General features: G+C 39.1%; 1 protein-coding gene across 9 annotated transcripts in view; it reads right to left on the bottom strand.

Moving 5' to 3' along the window:
* Positions 1-21,791, bottom strand: part of EBF1 (EBF transcription factor 1) — a 271,263-nt gene that overhangs the window by 8,098 nt on the left and 241,374 nt on the right. For all 9 annotated transcript variants that reach the window (XM_032124832.1, XM_032124833.1, XM_032124834.1 and 6 more), the window contains exons 12-14: positions 4,273-4,338; positions 3,513-3,690; positions 1,890-2,069 (exon numbers count right to left, since the gene is read on the bottom strand). In XM_032124832.1, coding sequence (XP_031980723.1) covers positions 1,890-2,069; positions 3,513-3,690; positions 4,273-4,338 — 424 coding nt within the window. The remainder of the gene's footprint in view (positions 1-1,889; positions 2,070-3,512; positions 3,691-4,272; positions 4,339-21,791) is intronic.

Raw genomic sequence — 21,791 nt, 5'->3', positions numbered from 1 at the left:
AATTTCTTCTCACGACAGTAAAGCTAACTATAATATTCAGAAAGCACTGCCAGTTTCCCCTCTTATCCAACAATAAAAAAAAAAAAGGACCAAAAGTGACATCCCATACTTCCATTCTTTGTCCTGTTTAGAAACTGCTTAGACATACAAGTGGGCTGTGAATAATTACGTATTATAGAGTAAAATTATGATCATCTGGGCTTTGAATTATTATTTTATTTGCATTTATGTAGATAAAAATCACCCTATTTAAGTTCTTATTTGAGAATCTGATATCATATTTGTTAACACTGAGGAAATCAATTAATGGAAATTAAACGTTCAAAGTTTCACAGTCTGACAGATACAATCTTAGTCTGAAGTCACTCTGTGTCTGGAAGTACTTGCTAAGGGAGAGCAATCAAAGCACCTAAATTGAATTGCTACTATACAGCAATTAGTTTATTGATTTAATTAAGAATGCCACCTTTTAATTTTCAGGTCATGATTGAAGCATTTTCTGATTCAATGGATTAGACATTAGCAGAATGACAGATCTACCAAGAAAACCTCCCAAAATATAAATAGAATAGAGAACCAGGGCTAGGAAGTGAAGTGCTATTCTAAAGAGGACTTCGTTCATAAATATGAAATAATACACTGCTACAGTATTTTAAATGAATTACTGGCATCTGCTTCCAAGAGGAGATGTCTCATCAATCATGTTATATTATGAATTCAGAGTGTGCAGATTCTGTGACAGTAAATCCAACTTAATAAGTAAGGTACTTTGTAACATTACATGTTACATTATTATTAGAGTACAAAAATAATCACCGGTTAGCAATTCCCAGGTTATAAGTACTAGTTGTGTGGGTAAATAATTTGTTCTAAATTTGCAGCAGATAAGAAGCCTTGGAGTTAAGTATTTTATTCAGAGTTCCTATCCCCTTTTTGATTCTGATTCAATTCAAAATAATTCATTACTGCTGTTACACCATTAACTTCAGATTTGCTGTGTAAACCTTGGTACCTTCAGCAGTTGGTTTGTCCTGTCCATGCTACAGTCCCAGCCTATAAATCTATTTATATGTCCAGACCTTCCATCCTGATTCTGCTGTCAGCTTTCTACAGATGTCAGTGGAATCCTTTATGCCTCATGAGCAATGTCAGAGGAATTGGGCAGGTCCTGCTCATTTAATTTTCTCATGTGACCAGGGATTACTGAGCTGAGCGAGCAGCTGCAGAATAGGTTCATAGGCCTTTACCAATAGAAACGTATTTATATTTAAACAGCTTACTAAACCTTTAATATCAAAATGCAGAAAGTTAGTCCTGCACATAAATATTTCCATGACTGGGACTGTAGACCAGCAGCTCTTCACGCCATGGAATGTATGATTTGTATGACTTACATTTCTGTGGCATTCACTGTACTGACACTAAAACACAGAATCATATTTTACTGACTCAGTGAAGTCAAAGTAATGCTACTTAAAAAGCAAGTGGAATATAAACAATCAAGCTTAGGCCCAGTAGTAATTCATAATCTTTATAAAGGTTATGAACATATTATTTGCTCAGAAGTTGAGGACAGTGTTTCTTATTTACAGAGTATAAGGGAAGTTATGAAACTATCAGACTAAATCATGACAGACATTATGCTTTGCAAGCTCTTAATAAGACTCCCAAATAATAATAAAAAAATAAGAATAATACTAAAACAGAGAAGAGAATTTCTGGCAACACTAAGGTCTTCAAAGTGCATCAAAGGTCCATGCCTTGGAGAGTAGAGACCAAATTCTATTTCAAGTGCTCAAAATAGAAAATAAATATTGAGCATCACAGAAAATCTACTGCCTCCTTCTAATAAAAATGTGCAAAATAGAGAAAATACATAAAATACTCACTGGCATAGGGAGAATTGGCAGCAGATCCATTCAGGAAGGTTGGAGAACCGCCTAAATTTGACATTCCAGCATTCCCATAGCCATTCATGCTTGTTGTGACAGAGTTGTAGTTTGTCTGCTGCGGGGTGGTGCTTGGCACGTAGCCATGAGGTGACACACTGCTGGAGTTGCGAGTGAAACCTTGTGTGGGGAGGGAACACAGTCAGAAACTGGAATTAGCTCCACAACAGTTTCCTACACAAACCAAGGGGGAGCTCAGTCCAGCCAGGGAGAACAGGGAGGGATGGGATTGACCCCCCAGGACCACCAGGGACCCAAATCGGGACGCCTCCCTGCCCAGGTCGCTGCTGGAGGGAGCACAAAGGTGGAGGAGGGAGGCTGGAGCCTCCAGAGCTCCCCAGGCAACCCATGGATGCCCCGGAGCAAAGATCACCGCTGGGTGTTAGATGAACGCTCACTCTGAAAGCGCTGCTTGTAGGAAATGAAGTAAACATGACCTACATTTTCAGAGTGAGGAGTCCAGACCCACTCAAGGTATGTTAAAAGCACGTGATTGTTGTTAACTCTTTTCTGATGTCGCTGTCATTTAACACATCTCAGATGCTCACTGCACACTTCAGGAAATGTAGTGCATTTCTCCAGCTTGTGGGATATCCTTTGTCCTTCTGCCTTGGTCTGATCATTATGTTGGTGGGAAATGAGCATCAAATTTGACAGCAAGTTAAAATTTGAATCTCTACCTAATTCTGAAATGGCATTTTAGGAAACTCATATCCAAATATTCATAAAGAAAGATTTGTTTCTAGAAGCACAGAAATACAAAAATACATTTTCACTCCTAGAAGAAAAATTGCCAATTTTTTTTCCTAACACACAGCATAAAATAATTCAATCTGAATGTAATTTTTTATTTTTTTAGTGTAATGCAAGAAGTTTTTGTCTGCTATTCTAGAAACAGCCTTGTCCTAACACTTTCTCATTAAAGTGTATTTTTAATTTGGAGAATGCATAGAGCTGAGCAAAGGAGAGGGCAAAATGCAAAGGGCTTTTACAAAAATGTTCTTCAGCTATTTTTTATTTTTAACTGTGGGAATTAAATCAATACTGATTTTGTACAAAGGGAAAACCACTTTATTTTAAAAATTAGACAAGCTCTGAAAATGTCTTTGTAAACATTTCTGTTCTTTGCTTGTTGTAAAATTTATGAAAGGCTCAAACTCTGAAAAAAACACAAAACAAATCTCTTGCAAAACAAACCCAAATGAAGTAGATAAACATTCAAGGGATAATTTTGTGTAAATGCTACACAAGGCCCAGACTGAGAGATCATCCATGCTCAGGAAAATATATATGCAAGTACTTAACATTAAGTACATGCTGGAGCCGATTAAAATTAGTGAGATTTAGACACAAATACAAGTGTTACTCTGGGCAGAATGAAAAGCTAGTTAGAGACATGCAGAAGTGCTTTTCCTGAGTTAGGGCAGCCCCATCCTGCGTCATCCAAGGGTGTGGGATGGGCTGCCCAGCCCTGCTCCCACATCCCTCTGCCACTCCCTGCGCGCCCCCCTGACTTCTATCAGAAAAGATCCATAGAGAGAGGAAGATGAGTCTTCTCCTGACCCTGGTTGGTGGCTTGGGAAGCTTCGGAGACATTGACAGCGAGCTGGCCACTGAAGGAATTGACTCCCATCATTCCCGCGTGGACGGAGGTGTTGGCGAGGGCGGGGAGCTGGTTGTGGTTGCGGGGGACGCTGTAGAGTGCTTCGGCGATGTCTGCAGCTCTTTTCAGGATTATTTCCTACAGGATAAGTAGGGGAAAAAAAAAATAGAAGAGTTACCAATGAGACTCTGACAAACCTCTTCTTACAGCCTCAAATGAAACAGTTCCCTGTCCAAAGGCTAAAGGTTTTCTTTCTGAACCAGCTGGCTGACAGAGAGCTAATGCTTGTAGGAGCTGCTGCCTTCCTGATAAATCCTGACATCTGTGGTAAGAGAGTTGGAAGTCTCAGTCCCAGCGGCCACACTTTGTATAAAAAGACCAACTGGAAGGATGGAGCTGGAGCCTGGACTTGCTCCACCTTAGAGCTCTCTTTAGGGGAAGATGGAAAAATCACTGGTGGCAAGTCATAATGCACAACATTGCCCACATTATATAGGATCTGGTGAAAGTGGGGAAATGCCTCCATGGTGCTTTTACAAACACTAAATTCACACCTTTTAAAAAAGAAAACAAGCAAACTAAACCCCACCCCAGATATGGCATCGCCCTCTACATTTATTCGTGTCTCCCATTGTAGTATCACATCCTTTTAGCCCCTGGTCTAGCTGTACATGTAAGAAATAGCCATGTTATAGAATTGCTGAAGTAGAATGCATTTACCTGGTTATTATGTGGCATACCATAGAGTGCTTCTACTAAATCAGCAGCCCTCTTAAGTATTACTTCCTGTCAATATAAAAACAGAAGCATTCTTCTGAGTTCAATAAACTCCTTGTGGGGAAAACAAATATTAGAATCTTTTATTCTCTTCTATTAGGTGCACTGTGTTTTGTAGTGTTTTTTCCTTCTTTTACTCCCACCAGGTAAACCTTAATTGTAACAACTCTCAGCAACCACTGAATGGTGTTAAATCACTGGTTCATCCTATTCACACACACGCTTAATCAAGTCAAAAGGTGAGAATCATTGGTGCTGCAAAATAAAATACATCACTCAATTGTCTCTACCATCTGCACTATAAACCACTCATGGGTTTATTGCAGAATACAATCCCGAGGTCATTCACTAGATTACTGCAATCAATGTCATTCAGAGCATGTTATGAATCCCTTCAATGTGTTTATTTTATTCTTAATTGCGTGCTGCAGGAATTGTGACCTTACCCAGCAGGCCACATTCAGAAGATACCCAATCAGTCCTGTGCTACCGGTAATGTAACCCTTTGACTTCTTCAGTTTGTGTCCTGGTACAAGGGGTCAGAGCAGGATCCATGTACATGAAATGATGCCCAAGAGAAAAACACATGCAGCGTGTGAGAGGAGGGCCCAGGACCATGCAGTGTTTCCTGGAAAAATTCCCTGCATGGACAGCAGACTTTAAAATAGTCTGAGATTCAGTTCTCCATTTTGGGCATTTTTTTTCCCCCTCCATTTTCTTATTTGTTCCTTTTCATTTAATATTTCTCAGGGTATTTTATACTGGCATTCAAGTAACAATAGCATTTCCTGTGTTCTTACATTTTACAGCGTCCTGATGATAACCCTGATAGAAAATATAAAAATGCATTGCAGTATTAACCCAGAAGAATTTTTTTTCCTTATTATTTCAAGGCATCTTTCAAAGCAGATTCCCAAATGCCCGATCAAAACTGGCCAAGAACATCCTTTGAGTAAAACAACGTATTTTTGTAGTTCCTAAGTACTGCTCTAATATTCTAACATGATGCTATTCAACATGGCATATTTCTGTAAGTAGCTTACAAAAATAGTACCAGTTCTAAGGATTTTACAGTTTTCTACAAAGTTAAACTTTTAAACTTAAAATATTTTACACAATAGCCATATTTTATACCAAAAAGAAACAGTAATGCTCAATTTTCATATACTGTAGACTCTGATCAGAAAATAGAGATATAATTGCATTCATTTTGCTGTCACCATAACCTCTTCAAAAATCCTTGAACAACTCTTCAAATGACAAGCTTTTAGATGCATATTAGCATTTTTTTCAATTTTAAATCCTCTATAATATAAGATAAAATAGTTGTCATACTGCAGTAACTACTTATGACATATATAATGTCCTAAATTCAAAAATGAGATGGAGGATTTTTCTTCTCCCAGTAAACATTTAGGCTTGCCTTCTGCTGTACACACCCCTGTCTCAGAACACACATTTAAATTATTTTCCACATATGAAGTGAGATGTAATACATAATTGATGGATTTTTAAATCACTACATTTGAAGCAGATTCTGAGGAGTTAAGTTGCTACAGCCTCTTTCTGTTGGTGGGTTTTGTTTGTTTGCTTGATTTTTTCCTTCTTTTACATTTGTTTGTTTGTTTGCTTGATTTTTAAGATTGGGGTTGGTTTTCTGCTGCGATTGTTGGTTGGGGTGGGTTTTTTGTTGCTTTTTGACCACAGCAGTGAGCAGTATAATCACAGACAGACAGACAGACACAAACAGCATCCGGGTACAAACAATCCTTGTTCGTCACAACACTGAGGTGCCCTTTTTACCTCATGTTGAAGATACAAACTAGAGAAGAACAGAGACATTACTGAAAAAATGTTCTCTTTTTCAATCCTTGATTTTAGATGGAAAATTACTGCACAGGTGTTTGACTTTGCAAACTAGGATTTATTACACTTCAGTAGAAATTGTTTGCAGTATATATTTCACTGATGGAAAATTAGAATGTGATACAGAGCCCACAAACTGCTTTGGTATACTGTTAACCTAAGCTGTCATTATGCCAAATTACTAAAAAAAAAGAAACTTTAAATAGTCATTTCTGCTCTACCTGACTAATCATAGTTATTTATATAATGCTGAGCTAAAAACCTTAGAGTGCATCTAAAAAGAGATTGAAAACCATGTTAAAAAATGAGGTAATTACATAGAATCTTACAGCTGCTCTACCTAATATCAAATATATTTCAGTTCTTAAACACTGGAAGTTCTTTGATGCCATATCATATTGCATGTAAATAAAACTAATTGTCATGATGCTTTATTGAAACATTCTTGACAAGTAGCATTCAATTTCCTTAGCTAGTCAATGCTTATTTTTTTTTCAACATTATCAGAGTCTGTAAATTTGAGTCTCATACTTTCTCTAACAATATTTTCACACAATAAAAGCATTTATTGTTTATGATGTTTTCAGATCATACAAAGTAGCTGGTACACAGAAAAACCCTCCTGTGTCAAATAGTGGTATCTTCTATTCCTGAGCTGACGGTACTTCTTATAGACACAAACCAGCTTTAAAAATACACGATAAAATGCTGCTAGAGACAGGCTCAAGACATTAACTTCTTGTTTTCTGAACGCATCTTAAACCCTTTGCAGCTCTGCCTAAATTACAATAGAAGCTGCTCCACGTACAAAGGAGCCCCCGAAGTCCTCTATAAGTTAGAGCAGCAGACCTTGCAAGGTGCTTGGATTGCGGTGACCAGAAAATTGTTCTCACCTCCATGTCATTACGCTCACAGTGAAGCAGCCCCCGAGCATGTTTGTGTTCGGGATCTAATATATTGCCTTTCAATCAGAGCTGAGAGCCACTGAACACATAGACAGAACATGACGAGCAGGTCAGGAAAGCAATAAAGATTTTACAGAGCTGTCCAAGGTGCTAAATTTACTCAATAATGGGTTTGGCACCATAGTGTTAACCTCTCATTTACTACCAGTTTGAGGGACTAAATTGAAGTAGCTGACTTCATTTACCTTGAAATGTATATTTTATGACATTATGTAAGTAGATTGAAAGGGCACTGCAGTTTTAACAATTTAAAGGCTAGAGCATGTTTAAGATGAAGCTTGAATATTTATCGTATATTGCACTTAAACTATATTGTATATTAAAATGCATTGATTAAATTTGTAAAAGGTATTATAAAAAAGGACAGCTAGTATAAGAGATCTATGTCTTTTAAAATCCAATTGATACTGCACGTTACCACTGTGATGGTAACAGATAAACAGATAGAGAGGTGGACAGAGCAGCAGACAGAGCAAAAAGCGAGTGAAACTCACATTCCATAAAAAGAAATCTCTGCATTAACTCAAGGTCTGTTACTCCAGATATTCTTTTGTTCACAAAAATTTTTCTTTGCCTTCATCTCCGAAGCCTAGATTTTCATAGCAGTAAGTGGGCATCATGTAAGGTCCTTCCAATTGAATATGCAAGTGGAAATATTTCCTGAGAGAGACAGAGTTTGACTAAAGCTAATATCTAATTTATGGGGGCATTTGTCAAAGAATATCCACTTTTCTGTTAATGCTAAAAGTCTGACAGCTTTTGGTTTAGAATAAAGGACTTTGCAGCATTTAGCTAGACCTAAGTGAGGGTCGTCTATTTTTGCAGTTCGTTTCAAACGAGAATAATTTTATTTCTCTAAAAATAACAATTGAGCAAATATTGAGAAAAAGAAAGATTACTTTAGTCCTTAAATATGATAGATCAGAAATCTGCACTCCATGAAGCTACACAGCAAAACTCCAGAGTCAATTTTTACTCCAAACTGAAGCTGATTTTCTACTGAGGGATTTTTAGTTTTAGTAATTTTTGAAACAGGCTCACAATTAAGTATTTTGATCAAATTTTCCTTCTGAAGATAATAAGGGGTGTCTACATACACAAAATGGGGGTGAGTAGCAAAATCTACTGCAACTTTGCATATCCCAAAATTACTGTAGAAAAGATACTACAAATCATACTGGAATAACTACGCTTTTGAAGCACAAAGACTGAAATTCAAACCAAATCCAATTCTGAGTGTACCTTGAACACTACAGCACCTTTGTGTGTTTTGTTGGAGGCCTGCATTCCCTTCAGAAGGATTTCATTAAGAACATGAAACTTGCATTTCAAGTTTTGTCATGATGAAAACACTTTGTGTCAAGATTTATCATGACAAACACATCCTATGTTAGCTTTAAAAGAGATGGGCTATTTCTTCTTGCAACATCTGCTTACTTTTTATTCAGAAACTCATGAAAAAAAAAATCCACTCTGTGTCCCAAAAGGGCTGTGAGTCTGGTGAGATAAAGGGTATATAGAGTTACACTGAGTTGTTCAGATAAAGTAACTAAATTAGATAATGTTCAAGGTACTCGTTAAATCGAAATGAATTTTGTCAAGAAGAAGCTGACCACAATATATAACACTCATCAGCCACATACTGTATTATTGAGACCACCGAAGGATTTATGAACTCATGGAGGGCGTGGGGGGAAAGCTGTTCCAGCATCCTCTGAGGCATTTATCTTATGTGTTGTCTGGATATCATATCACCTTCTAATGCTCTTTAGCATTGTAATACAAGAGAGAGCTCATTCATCTTCTGAGAGGGTACTTAGGGATGATGATGTCATTCATACTTCCTTGACTCTTATGTCTGACCTCCTGCCTCTGCCTTCTAACTTCCTACTCTCATGGCTACTTGCAACAAAAAAGCCCCTTTGCAGACTCAAAATGCTCAGCCTCAGACACCCGTTCACTTCTTCACCTTGGAAAGGTCACATTCTGAAATTTCTAGTCAAAATCACAGTAATTTGTGCTCAAGCTTTCCCTTTGCTTTTCAACTGGTGAAATTATAAATGTGATAGTTAAGGACATGGGTTAGAAGTAAGTTTTAAACTTATACTTGAAATTTGCATATGCATTATATTTTAAAAGATAAAATTGTGAACACCTCTTTCAAATATAAAGGCAAAACCAAGAGAGACATTTAGAAGGATGCCAAAGATCTAAAATGCCAGACATTGAGCTTGGTACACAAGAGCTTCAGCCTGTCCAGAACATCCCATCTCTCCACATCAACACTGAGCACTGCATTATTGTATCATTTTCAGCAATTACAGCTTTGTAAAGACTCATAAACACCATTCAAAATGTAAAGATCCTCCATTTACTGTAAAACTGAGGGAGCCATGCCAGCCTAATGGGAAGTATAAAATAACAAGGCCATTTCTCTAAAAAGATATCTGTACTCACACAAAGTTGAAAACTTTTCCAGCAAACAAACTGAATTGTTTCCATATATTATGATTGAATCATACCAAAGAAATGAATACCATATAGATACCACAAACACAAGAAGGCAAAATGGGAGAGAAAAACAATATATCTCACTTGAGGGGCAAAAAAAAAGCTTCAGCTTACCACTGCCTACGGGGTGGAAGTGCACTGAATTCCTGCCACTGAATTTCAATGGCAACTTCCAGAAAACAAGTCTGCATTGCGAGCTGGAACCTTGGTCTTTCCAAGCCACTGTAGCCTCATCAGCCTCCACCCAAACTGAAAATCACAGCCTAAATTTTCAGCACTAAAAACAGTCAGGCATAACCTTACCACCTGCTCCACAATGAGCCAACCTTATAAATAAAATATAGGAAGCCTCTATGAGGCAGCAGAAAGAACAAATGCTGAAGTGCAAATGGGAGCAGGCATTTATCCATAAACATTGAGAATCAATGATTAAAACTCCTCTTAACCACAAAGGTGATAAATGCATTTAGGGAAAACACACCCTGTCAAACAGTCTTTGCAAATGCTGCTGACAAAAGAAGGAACAAAATTATGATGATCACCTGAAAGTCTGTCCTTGCAAGTCTCCCATCTTACACCCATTAACCTCCTGGAAATATGGTGTAGTTAAACACTAAAAAAAAAATCCACCTCCTTTTTTAATCCACACCACTCATGCTGGTGGTCTCCATTTCCATAAATGATGGGCACATAATAACAACAACAGAATTAGTAGCTAACACAGATGTGTACTTCATCTAGATACAGGGTGGCATGGAATAAACCACCATTAATATTATTGGTTTGGAATAACTCTTTGAATAAACTGTCATTTGAGAGTCTGGATGCTCCCACCGTATTATCATGAACTGAGGCATCTGGAAAGTAATTTGGAGGGTTCTGTTGCTAAAAGCTCTGGACTTCTCTGCTAATGTTGGGTCTCTAAGAGAAGGAAGAGTGGGCATGTGAGAGCAGATATGCAGGACTAAAATCACTCTGCCAGGCCCCAAATCATCTCCTTTAGGAACTTTAGGGACAACAGTGATGTCATGACTCCCACCCAAGTCCCTCTGCTAGCTGTAGAACTTTGCTTCTTTTAAGTATGTTTATAGCATGTGTTGCCCCCAACCCCTCACAGTTTACCAGAAAAAGGCATTTACAGCCACGTGCAGGAACCCTTCAGAGCTGTCAAATCTTACCTCATGAGGCCAATCTACTTTTCATGCACCCAGTGCAGGGCTGGTAGTTATTACAGCATTGTACCCTTATATCTGTTCACAACCTACAGCACATCAGCTGAGAGCTGGCAGGCATCAGTCATATTTGGGACTCACAAACCTGTCCCTTCAGGAACCAACACTGTGGCAATTCTCTGGCCTCTCCTACAGCATTTCCCACAGATTGTCCTGCAGGTTCACACTGTGAGGGTCTAATGACAGATCCCCTTGGTCTGAAAAAGCGAGATCAGGAGAGGAAACACATTTTCCATGCTATACAAAAACCTGAAAGATCTGTAGTGTGTAAGGACCAGTTCTCCTGCACACACTTCTTTCATGCCATCCCATCTGTCATACAATGGTCCATTTGTCATATTCAGTGAATCACCAGAAGACAATCTAATTAGATATAAAATAGAGCACAAATGGGTAAGTCCACATAATTTAATGACTAACAAAAAATCCTTCACCAACTTCCCTTATGGAAATCCCTCCATCCCACCGGGTTACAGTGACTCACACTATTCCCATCTATCCAGGCTACAAAAGGATTATTCCTGATTTATCCATATGAGCAAGCAAATGACAACATTAGACTCTTCTCTTCTACCTGACCTCAAAAGTTCCCTCTAAATTTTCCTTATGTGCCTTCAATACCTTCAACCCCATGGCAATCTTGGATAGGAACTTCAGGCATTTATTTTTGAAAATTTACTGCAAACCATTTGTATGAGCATCTACAGTACTTTAAAGCAGAGGTTCATTATTGAGATTATGGAGATTTAGGTTTGGGGGTTTTTTTTAGTTTTGCATATGTAAGATTTCCTGATAGTTGCTCTTGCTAGTATTAACATTCCTATTTCTTGGGGAAAAAAAGAGAAAAAATGGGGGGAAAAAGAAGAGTTATTGCTCAAAATTTTCCGACTATTTTAAACCCATATATTTTTTGGAAATTGTCAACGTTCTCTTATGGAAGAAGAAGAATGTTTTGAAAGATTTGAAGGTCTGGCCTTAGGTAAACTTTCAAAGAATTTGGAAAAATGAACAGAGGCACTAAATTCTGACACTGTCATTCCAAGATACTGCACAGGCTGTTTTAGAAGCTTTATTCTATGGATTGTATCATTGTGTCCATTAGAAAAATTCCCTGGAATATTGGCGACTAAAAAAGATTACCTGTGGCTTTTGATTTTGTGCATGGCACAATGCAGGTATCAAATTATGTATTTGTAAGAGTGAAGAGCTTTCCTTGGCAAATGGACAGGCTGATATCTATTTTCTATGATTTGTATACACAAAGACTTTCCAAACACAGGTCAAGTCCTAACACTTTTAAATTGATCTCACATTAGGTCAAACTAGACTGTATTGGCTGGCAAAATTCACTTGGCTACATTTAAATCTATAGAGGAATATGCTTGGTAATGCATGGCAAAAATCCTGCTGAGGTAAATCAGAGGAGTTGTGTAGCAATTGAAGTGTAAATTGTAGATATGTGCTTTGTCCATTTTATTTTCACAGTTTGTCTTATGCATTTACCTATTTCAAAATCTAAATATGTCAAATTAGCTCTTTTCTATAAAAAAAAAAGCCAAACACAAGTGTTCAATGACATTAAAGACCCACCCATGCTTGCTTTTAATGAAGGAGAAAAAAAGCCCCCAACAAACTAAACCAAACCAAACAGAAAAACCCAGCCTATCATTAAGATCTGTGAAACTGTCACTTTTCTGGATTGGATGCTTCAGGTGGGAAGCATGAGCAGTTAGAAATCGAGTGTTCAGGTTTACTTTTAATAGCAGGAGGAAACTGAAAAATAAGACACATTGAAATTCTGACCTACAATAATATTCCACTCCATTCTGTGGAGAGCAGATGCATAAAAATGTTGAAATAGAGACTGGAATAATGTTGGTGGGTTTTAGTATTACAGCTAAAACACTGCTCAGTCATAACCCCTACAAATGACTACTTTCACTTACATTTTATCATTGGCATAATTAAAAGAAGTCTCTTGAAAGGGGCATTCTCATTACAGCCAAGGACCACTTCAGACCCAATTGAAATGAAAAGACAGACCATAGATTAGGTGCAGATACAAGTGGTAATTTCTAGGGAAGCATAAAATACCAAATGTAACAACCACATTTTATAACTATGTGTTCAAAAGACTCACAGTATTTTATTGGACAAAGAGGCTTTGGCTCAGAAAGACAACTTTAACAAAGTGGCTCCTAACAGATATTCTTAAAAAGTTTCAACTTTCTTATCAGAAATAAAAGATATTTCATTTTTCATATTGTTATTTTTAATTTACGGTCCTATAATTCAGCTGAAATTATCCAAAGGAAGAATAAATGTTGAATAACCATGAATTTTAGAAATTCATCCAACATTTCACAGAGGTAACACTATATTTCTGTGTACAACTCCACAAAGTAAAAGCAGGCACAGCATTTTACACAATCTAGGGCTCCTTTTTCACTGTTGAGGGAAAAGTGTTGCCATTGTCACTACACCAATATATTTTATAGAATTGCTTCAAAATACTGACTTTTCAAAATATATCAGTATTCCAGTTGCTTTTTTGATCAACCAAACCTCTTAGCTCTCGCACTAGTTTACAGCTGAATAATGAAAGAAAATCCAGATTATCAAATTATGATATATTTATGATATGTTTATAATTATGTTTATTAAAAATACTTTTAAACACATTTTATTTGTCTGAAGCTCACATTTGTGAAAATTAGGCATCTCTATTCTGTCAAATGTTTGGACTTCAAGATGCTATGTCCAGACGAAATTATGAATCCAGCATTATCAGTGGAGACACTCAGGTCATCCTAAAGAACAAAACCAATGAACTTCACAATTTCTGTATCTTGGGCTGCCCATAATATATCAACAAAAAATGTGTTAAATATATGTGGTTCCGCTTTAAAAAATGCTTCTGTGTCTTGTTTTCATTCTCCTCTCAGCAAACGTATCATTTGTTATCTGTAGTCACAAATGTATTCCAAAATGTTCTTTAAAATAAATCCAAAACGCATTTCCGTGTCTGTACAAGTAGGTTGAGATTGTGCTATTGTACTTAGAGGACATTCCAGTCCAGTTGAGTTATATCACCATAAGTTACATGATTGACTTTTACAGCAGAAAGAAAAGGTTGTACTCAAACAACTGTTATTGCCTCAATGGAAAAAAAAAAAAAAAATCAATGAATGTAAAATGAACAAGAGATTTTGTCCGAGTTGCAGTTAATACTACTGAAGAGCTATGGATATTAAAAGGTCAACAAATAAATTAGTCCAAGTGTTATGAAATGAATGATTTGGCTTATAATTGTATTGAGTGCAAATTGTTCACTGCCTATTAGACCAGGTAATTTTTAACCATGGTGCCTCAATTACTGTTCCATAAGCAATAATACAGTTGTAAGAGCCACCAGTTCGATCGGGTGACCTGGGAGACACTCCAGGACAGCTGCCTTTGCTATGACAGATCACTGAGCCTGATCTCCAAATGGTGCCAAACCTTCTCTTCCTGGGAGGGGATCTCATAAAAGAAACATTACTGCTTGATTCATTTTACCAAAATGCTTGAGTTTTCTAGCGTCAGCAGCTGGGTGTAGATTGTGAGGCTCTGTATTTCTTAGAAGAATTACGACAAGAGGCATCCTATTGCTTCCAGCACTCTCTGCTAAATGGCATCATGATGGTTTGGAGGATGCTTTTTCTGCTACTCAATTGGGCTGTGTTGTGAGAAATACACGGCAATCATATTTTACACCACCACATAACACCTAAAACTAGGCCAGGAATGGAAACTCTAGGTGAGATTATAGACATTACTTCACACTTCAGCAATGCCCCGCATTCAGAGATCTCAAAGCACCACTTTAATGGGAGCAAATTAAACTTCACAACACACTTTCTAGGAAAACACACTCGCTCCCCCATCTTCATCAGAGACAGCCTTGAGGTGTAGCTGCTTGGCTGAAGTTACAGTGGTCTATGGTTACAACCAAGGCAAGTTTTGTAGGGTGAGGTAATATCTTTTATTAGAGACACCGATACAGGCGAGAAAAGGTACAGTCAACACACAGGAAGCAAGGACGGGCACCCAAAAGCCTGTTTTATTCCAGCTATATCAGTTAGTCTAAGATATAACCACTCCCTGCAAACCCTGATAGCCTTAAGAAGGGAAAAGGAATCAATCTGATATTGCTTTCATGCTATGAAGTAACACCCATGGTAGCAGCTGTGTTTCCCCATTGTTCCTGTGTTCCCTGAGAGCCAGGGCTCAAAATAAGGCTATAAAGGGCTCACCAGGGTTCCCAGACGACTGGGCCTTAAAGGACTGTAACTAGGCTGTAACTACATAGATCTGCTCTCTGCCCATATATAAAACAAACTGAAGAGGTAAGTGCAAATCCTGAATTATCAAATAATCTGCACAGGATAAACCACAATAATAAAAGCCTAATTAGAATAGATTGTACCCCGTACCACCAAATCCTGCTTATATTGTCACTTTGCTCTATTTTTGATAAATCACTACATTCAAACAGTCTGTTGGGAGGGTGGTTTTCCACTTCATCTCTCCATTGCACAAAAAAAGCGACACATGACTGGAGTCTGAATTTCCATTTCACCAGCATACAGTTGAACTGAATATTACTTGGCACAATACAGTATACAACTGAGCCACTAAATGGCTGATTTACTAAATTATTATTAGATGAGCTCTTGCTGTTCCAAGTGAAAGTGCAGTCACTGTCTCTCTTCATGGTGTGTTCAAATTGTTCTGTGTTTAAATATTCAGCATGAGGCTAATGTGAACTGATGAACTGAGACTACAAACGTTCACTTTCGATGCAGACAGAGAGACAGAGATGCAACGTATCATGTGGCCTGCAGAGGTGAAAATGATTTATATTTAAGGATGCTGCTGCCTATTTCCATTAATATAAGATATTCTTAATTAGCTTTGTGTTTGATTCAGGAGTTTGGAAATGTAGCTAGAAGCTAGAAAACAGCTCCAAAACTGAACATAGCTGTGTGGCTATGGAGGCATCAGAGTCCTGGTGAAGTGGTACTTGAGCCTGGATCTCTGCCAATAAAGTGCATGAGCTGCCTCCACAGTTTCATTCTTTGGTCTCTAATATTTGAGCTGTAACCTAAGAGTATCACCTGCAGTTCCTACCTGAGCATCAGAAATCCTCGGTATGTAAAGGACTGACTGTGTTGTGTAATTCTATGACTTTCTGAGGTGAGTGGATAAGGGGGAAATGGAAAAATAGATATTTTTATGAAAGGTTAAAGAAAAAAAGAAACAATTTCTTTACTGCCACCTGCTGGAGTTGACAATAACCCTTTGTCCCACGGAGAGAACAAGCTCCTCACTCGGAGGACAGTTACGGGGAGCATTTAAAATACTGTGATCCCAGACACTTACAGTAGATTAGAATTTTTTATTGGTGCTGTGTTGCCATAACAACATAAAGACAGCAGATGACTTAAGCTAAGCTTGCAAAGCAAAAGGCTGCTCATCTGGCAGCTAAAATGAATACAGTTCACTTCACAAGTTCCCCATATGGACCCTTAGTGTATGGTAATGAGGATACCATATGGTGGGAGAAAATGCACAGAGAACAATTGTGCTCCACTGGATGAGTGAAGTGAGCAGGAAGTTATGAGGAAACACAGGAGAGAGATTTGTGTGTGTGCTCTCTAACTCAAGGGTTTCTTTCAGAGGGGGGTTCTCTCTCTTCTTAATCTTCCTCCTAATATATACATGCATAGAAATGACAGAGAAACATATTGCACATTTTGCAACATCATTCATCATAAACTGTCAGCCGTGTTTGTAAATCAGCTTGGTAAGATCTTAGAAATTTGTAATGCTTAAAAGGTAAAAGTGCTAAGTTTTTAGACAAAGTGCAGGAAAATTTAAGCACTTCTGACAAGTAGAAACATTAGTGGTAATCATTTTAAAAATGCTTGCATCTTTCTGCCCGCATGTTTAGCTGTAAATAATGCCGCAATGAATAAAAGCTTTAAAAAAGGGGAGGGGAGGATGAAATGGAAAAAAATATTTTTTATTTTATTTCCAAAAGGATAAAAAATAATAGATTATCAGAACCATATGCATGCAAAATTCTGCTGTAAATGTACATATGCTATACAGTACACTGTACTAACCAGATCCTAAACCTGGTAAGACAGCTTGCTAAAGGCTGCAAAGTCAATTTTGTACTACACATGCTTCATAAAAGATGAATATAAATGCATTAGTTAGACACGGTGAGCTAAATTAGAAGGTCAGGCAGGGCTGGAAGGGCTGAAATATCACACAACCAATGACTGTAATTACTCTTTTTTTAAGTCTATTAAGTGGTGTTGTTCTATCAAGGCTCAGGGGTATAGGACATGAAGTACAAGATAAAGTAATGTGTATTTATTACTCCCACGGGATCAATTTACTAGATATTTTCAGCTCCATGGAGCAAAATACACAAATGCAGCTCTTGTTACTTTCTTCAAACTGTGGCTTTTTCCTTCAAAACCTGCTCCTCGAAGGGACTGTGTTTACCTGTTTGGTGTCTTCCTGCCATCCTCAGTTAATTGTTGTATTTGAAACCAACCAGGATGAGGATACAGGAACAGAGAAATGTGGGGATCCCTCCTACAGGATGTTCAAACAAGTGGTTTGAGTGGCTCAGATGGAATGTGCAGACTAGAAGATCCAATCCCAGGCATGATTTTTACCCCAAGGCAAAGCAGAAAGTGGGAGTGGAGAATGGCACAGAGCTCCTTGTCATCATGTTAGCCCTGATCTATTAAAAGTTTTGCCATAGATTCTAAATTACACCATCTGCTCTAATCATTTGCTGAGTAAATGCTGACCCAGTTATAAAGAAAGCTCACTGAAATGTGTGTGCATACTGCTGACCTTCAGAAAGGAAAGGGCTCCTTGCCAGCCCTGTGTGCTGGCTCTGCCCTTCAGCGAGCAGTCTGTCCCTTTGCTCTCTCCTTTCAGACTCTCTGCATATTCCCAGACACCCCTCTGACATCCACCACCCCATAAAGGTGATATTTTCACAGGTACCTCGCCATCTCAAAAGTTTTGATGCTGTCTCGCTGAATATTTTCCATAGGATAAACAAAATATCAGACCTCAGCAACCTAAACGAGCTCCTCAACCAACTAAGGGCTCAAATTGTTAGGAAACTTAAAAAACCCCAACTGGTGAGGGTTCAATACCAACCTTAACTCTGATCTCACATTTCTGTAAATTTTACAGTAGAACGTAGAAACCTCCAAGCACATCCCATGGACCTCCTTGCTGTACAGATGAGCTCCAAGAGCTCCTCTTTACATGCTCCCCTTTCCTGCCCACACTTAGTATAAAAGTTTTCCGATTCTCTTTTTACACTGGGTGGGGAAAAAAGAAATGGTGCTTTCTTAGCTGAAAATTACTAACTTAGGTTAAAACACAGTATATGTTGTGTTAGCAGATGGCAATCCTTTCTGGAATTTCCATTGGGCCTGTCTGAAGCAGCAAACCTGAGCTTCATTGTCTTCATTGCTATTTTAACCTCTGCTAGCAAGCCTGGGCCAACCACCCACGTTTAGAGACAACCCTTATTTGCAATATAAACACTACCCATGTCACGATGGATAAAGGGCAGATCTGTGGGATTCCATACAGAAAAAGACAACTGCTTTTGCCAGCCTCTGATTCCTAATAACCACATGTCTTCTATTAGTGGCCTAAATGAGGAGGTGGGCTATGTCTTGGGGGGGTTTAATGACTGACCAGAGAAAAGGAGCTGAAGGGAAGGAGGATTCTGGTTACCTGTGCTCTCAGCACAGCAGGGAGGCCCCTGTGCACTAGAGAGAGAAGCTTCACTTTCATCTACATGAAGAGAAACCAGAAGTAAAGGTCCCTTTCAGGAGGGGTAAGGGGTCTCCTAGAGAACCCTGAAGGAACAGACTGGGAGGGAGAGGACATCAGATCACAGAGGGGGTTGACGCAATGACTCGCTCCTCAAATACAGAGTGAACAATCTTCTGCTTAATCTAAATACAAGTGATGAGTTGTAGGAGTGGTGAAAATGGCAAATAAAATCTAGGAAATTGCATATAAAGAGGAATTGTTGTTATTAAATCATTTAGGATGGATGTGTTTCAAATCTAGCTCACAGTTGAAGCTGTTTTACAGCTCTAGCTGTGGAGTTTTAACAAAATTGCAGAATTGCAACGTGTCTGCCAGGGATTTATTTTAAGGATTGCAGGGTAGTTACATGAATGAACCTTAATAGACTCAACATGTTGTTGTGATCTGAACTCTTCAGTGATCTCCACTGCAGTTTATGTGCACAGGAACCAACAACACGAGTGCATTTGTGTGCCTGTGTGCAAACACACGAGATGGAAATGGGGCACACACATGTGCAGGGCTGTTCCCAGCTCCACACAGGCTCTCTACAGACTGCTCCTGCAGGACAATGACACCATTTCTCAACCTTAGCATCACATTTTCACTTGTCCCCAGAGATCTCTTGTTTCCTCTGATCTGCCTCCTGTCTGTATTAGAAAGGACAGGCTACACTGCCCAGCACACTCCTGGTACTTGATCTCACTACAAGCTTTGGGTGCTAATCCCACCACATCTTGTCACTGCTCCTGGTGCTTGTGGGCATGGGGGTGTCTGTACAGACATGCACATCTCCCTCCACTGGCTGCCTTCCTTGACCTGCTCTGCACAAGGAAGGAGCAGGATTCTGGTTCAAGCTGGCTTCATAGTTCAGCTGCCAACATTAGCTCCCACTCTTTTCTCCAGAAACTATATACTGCATTTCTGCTTTAAGCACATCAGCTGTCAATCTTGCAGTCCAAAGACCCTAGTTCCCAGGTGCTCCCATTCTCTTTGCTGTGGGAGGGCATTCTCTACTGGAATTTGGCTAACGAAGCACTGAGAAGGAGAAATTATTTTTTAAAATCTGGCTTCTTTCTTTGCCTTCTTCCAGGATATAGTTGGAACATTTAAAAAAATTCATCCTGAGCATAAATTTTGAGCACTTCTGAAAGTACTGGTTCTAAACTTCTGGAGATCAAGCTTCTCAAACAGCCTCAGTGGTTTTAGAAATGCTGCTAACTCCATCCTGGAGGGCAGAGCATGTGCTAACACTCACTTGATGGCCTCAACAATTCTCCTTGACTGCAGGGATAAGTCACAGAGCAGAATGCTCTTGATGGTCCATGGGAAGGGCAGCATGCCCTTATGAACACAAAAATTATAACCATTTCTACCTCTGGAAAGATCTCTAATTCACCAGTAATATTTCAATGGAATAATGGCCACGAACCCTAGAAGCAATTAGAGAAATATGATCTGTTTTATTTATTTAATACAAAGGCACAAGCTTTTTCATTAATAGAAAGTGACGATACCCTGTGAGGACAACGGGGAAAACGGAGGGAAGGATTTTGAAAGCTCTGAGCACTGCTCTCCTCTCTGCTGTTTCTCTCGAACATTTGCCCTTTCTGCCCGTGGTTCCACTGTGGGAGCCATATGGCTTCCAACACTCCTCTAAGTAGCCACTGAGAATTGTCTGTAGTGGAAAAGTGCCAAAGCCCTTCCTGGTTTAATGACATGGGGAAGAGCACTGTGCAGTGCTCACCAGCACAGAGGCTCACAGCGTCCTTGATGATGATCCTGGAGCCAGCAAGCGATGCTGGGAATTGAACCATCACTGCCTCAAATACAGAAGTCGACATGTGCCAACCCCTGCTGCATTCAGCCTCTGTGCGTGGCATATTAATGAGACTTGAACTTGAGGTCCAACCTTCAAGCTTGCACAGAAGGAATTACCCAAAGACAGAAAAAAAAGGTCCTGTCTTCATCTTGTTTCCCTCTAAGCTTGCCCAGTGTTACCAGTTTCTTCACTGAGTTTGTCCAACCCTTAAGAAGTAACCTTTTTTTTACGTCATCACATCTTACCTCTGCATACATAGCCACAATTTCCCTTGATTTAAAGGTCTGAAAAACTGGTTCAAAAGGTACTCCAAAGAAGCACATGAAGCCAAGAGGGTATAGGAGGGGACAGATGACTCAGTGCTAACTCTCAGTCTCATACCTTATCCATAAATACCTGCTAAATTTTGGAGTCAGGATATGGAGCTAGCAGAAGCTTTCTTCTGCCTGCTTTTATGTCCCATGACATGCAGCAGGAATATGTGGTACCAGTCTCAGTCAAAATGGGAAAGTGGAGGGTGCTCAGCCTGGAGGCTGCATTCCCACTTTCCCACACCAGCACAAAGGGGTACTGCTGGGGACCCCCTCGGTGCCTCAGGTGTCTAAAAGGAGCCCAGTTCCTATGGAAGTTGGTGATGCACCACAATCCCTGGCCACATGACCCAATTTGGAATTTCCCAGTCTTATTTTACTTGAATTTCCTGCTTTAAATAAAATCCATGGCCATCTCCTAGTCGGCTGGAATGTTGGGTTTAGGGAAGTTTTGTGCAGCATTTTTTTGGGGCCTTCCAAATGCCTGGTGCATAGTGAAGGCTGGCTTCTTCTTTTCTGAGAAACTGTTTTTCTCCAGAAGCACATTTGGCAGCAGAGGCAGGATAGAGATTAAAAAAAAAAAATGCCCCTACAGAAGGATGCTCTCTTCCTTTGGAAAGGGTTGCACCTCTGGAGTGAAACTTGACAAGCCATGAAAGCTGTGTCCTGCTGCAAGTCGGTCCAAATGTTAGGGAAAAGGACAGCTTGCAGAGGGTGAACAGAGCCAATGGTAAGTGTAACTCTCCAGGACAGCATGTTTCTCTGATGGTAAGAGGGAAGGACAACACATCAGCGACCCCAAAACCACAGCCTGCAGCCTTCCTAGGCAAGATAAAGGACTGAATAA

Source organism: Corvus moneduloides, chromosome 15, assembly GCF_009650955.1.
Source record: "Corvus moneduloides isolate bCorMon1 chromosome 15, bCorMon1.pri, whole genome shotgun sequence".
NCBI lineage: Eukaryota > Metazoa > Chordata > Aves > Passeriformes > Corvidae > Corvus > Corvus moneduloides.
Note: the sequence above shows the minus strand (reverse complement) of the source record. Positions and strands in the feature narration are given on the sequence as shown.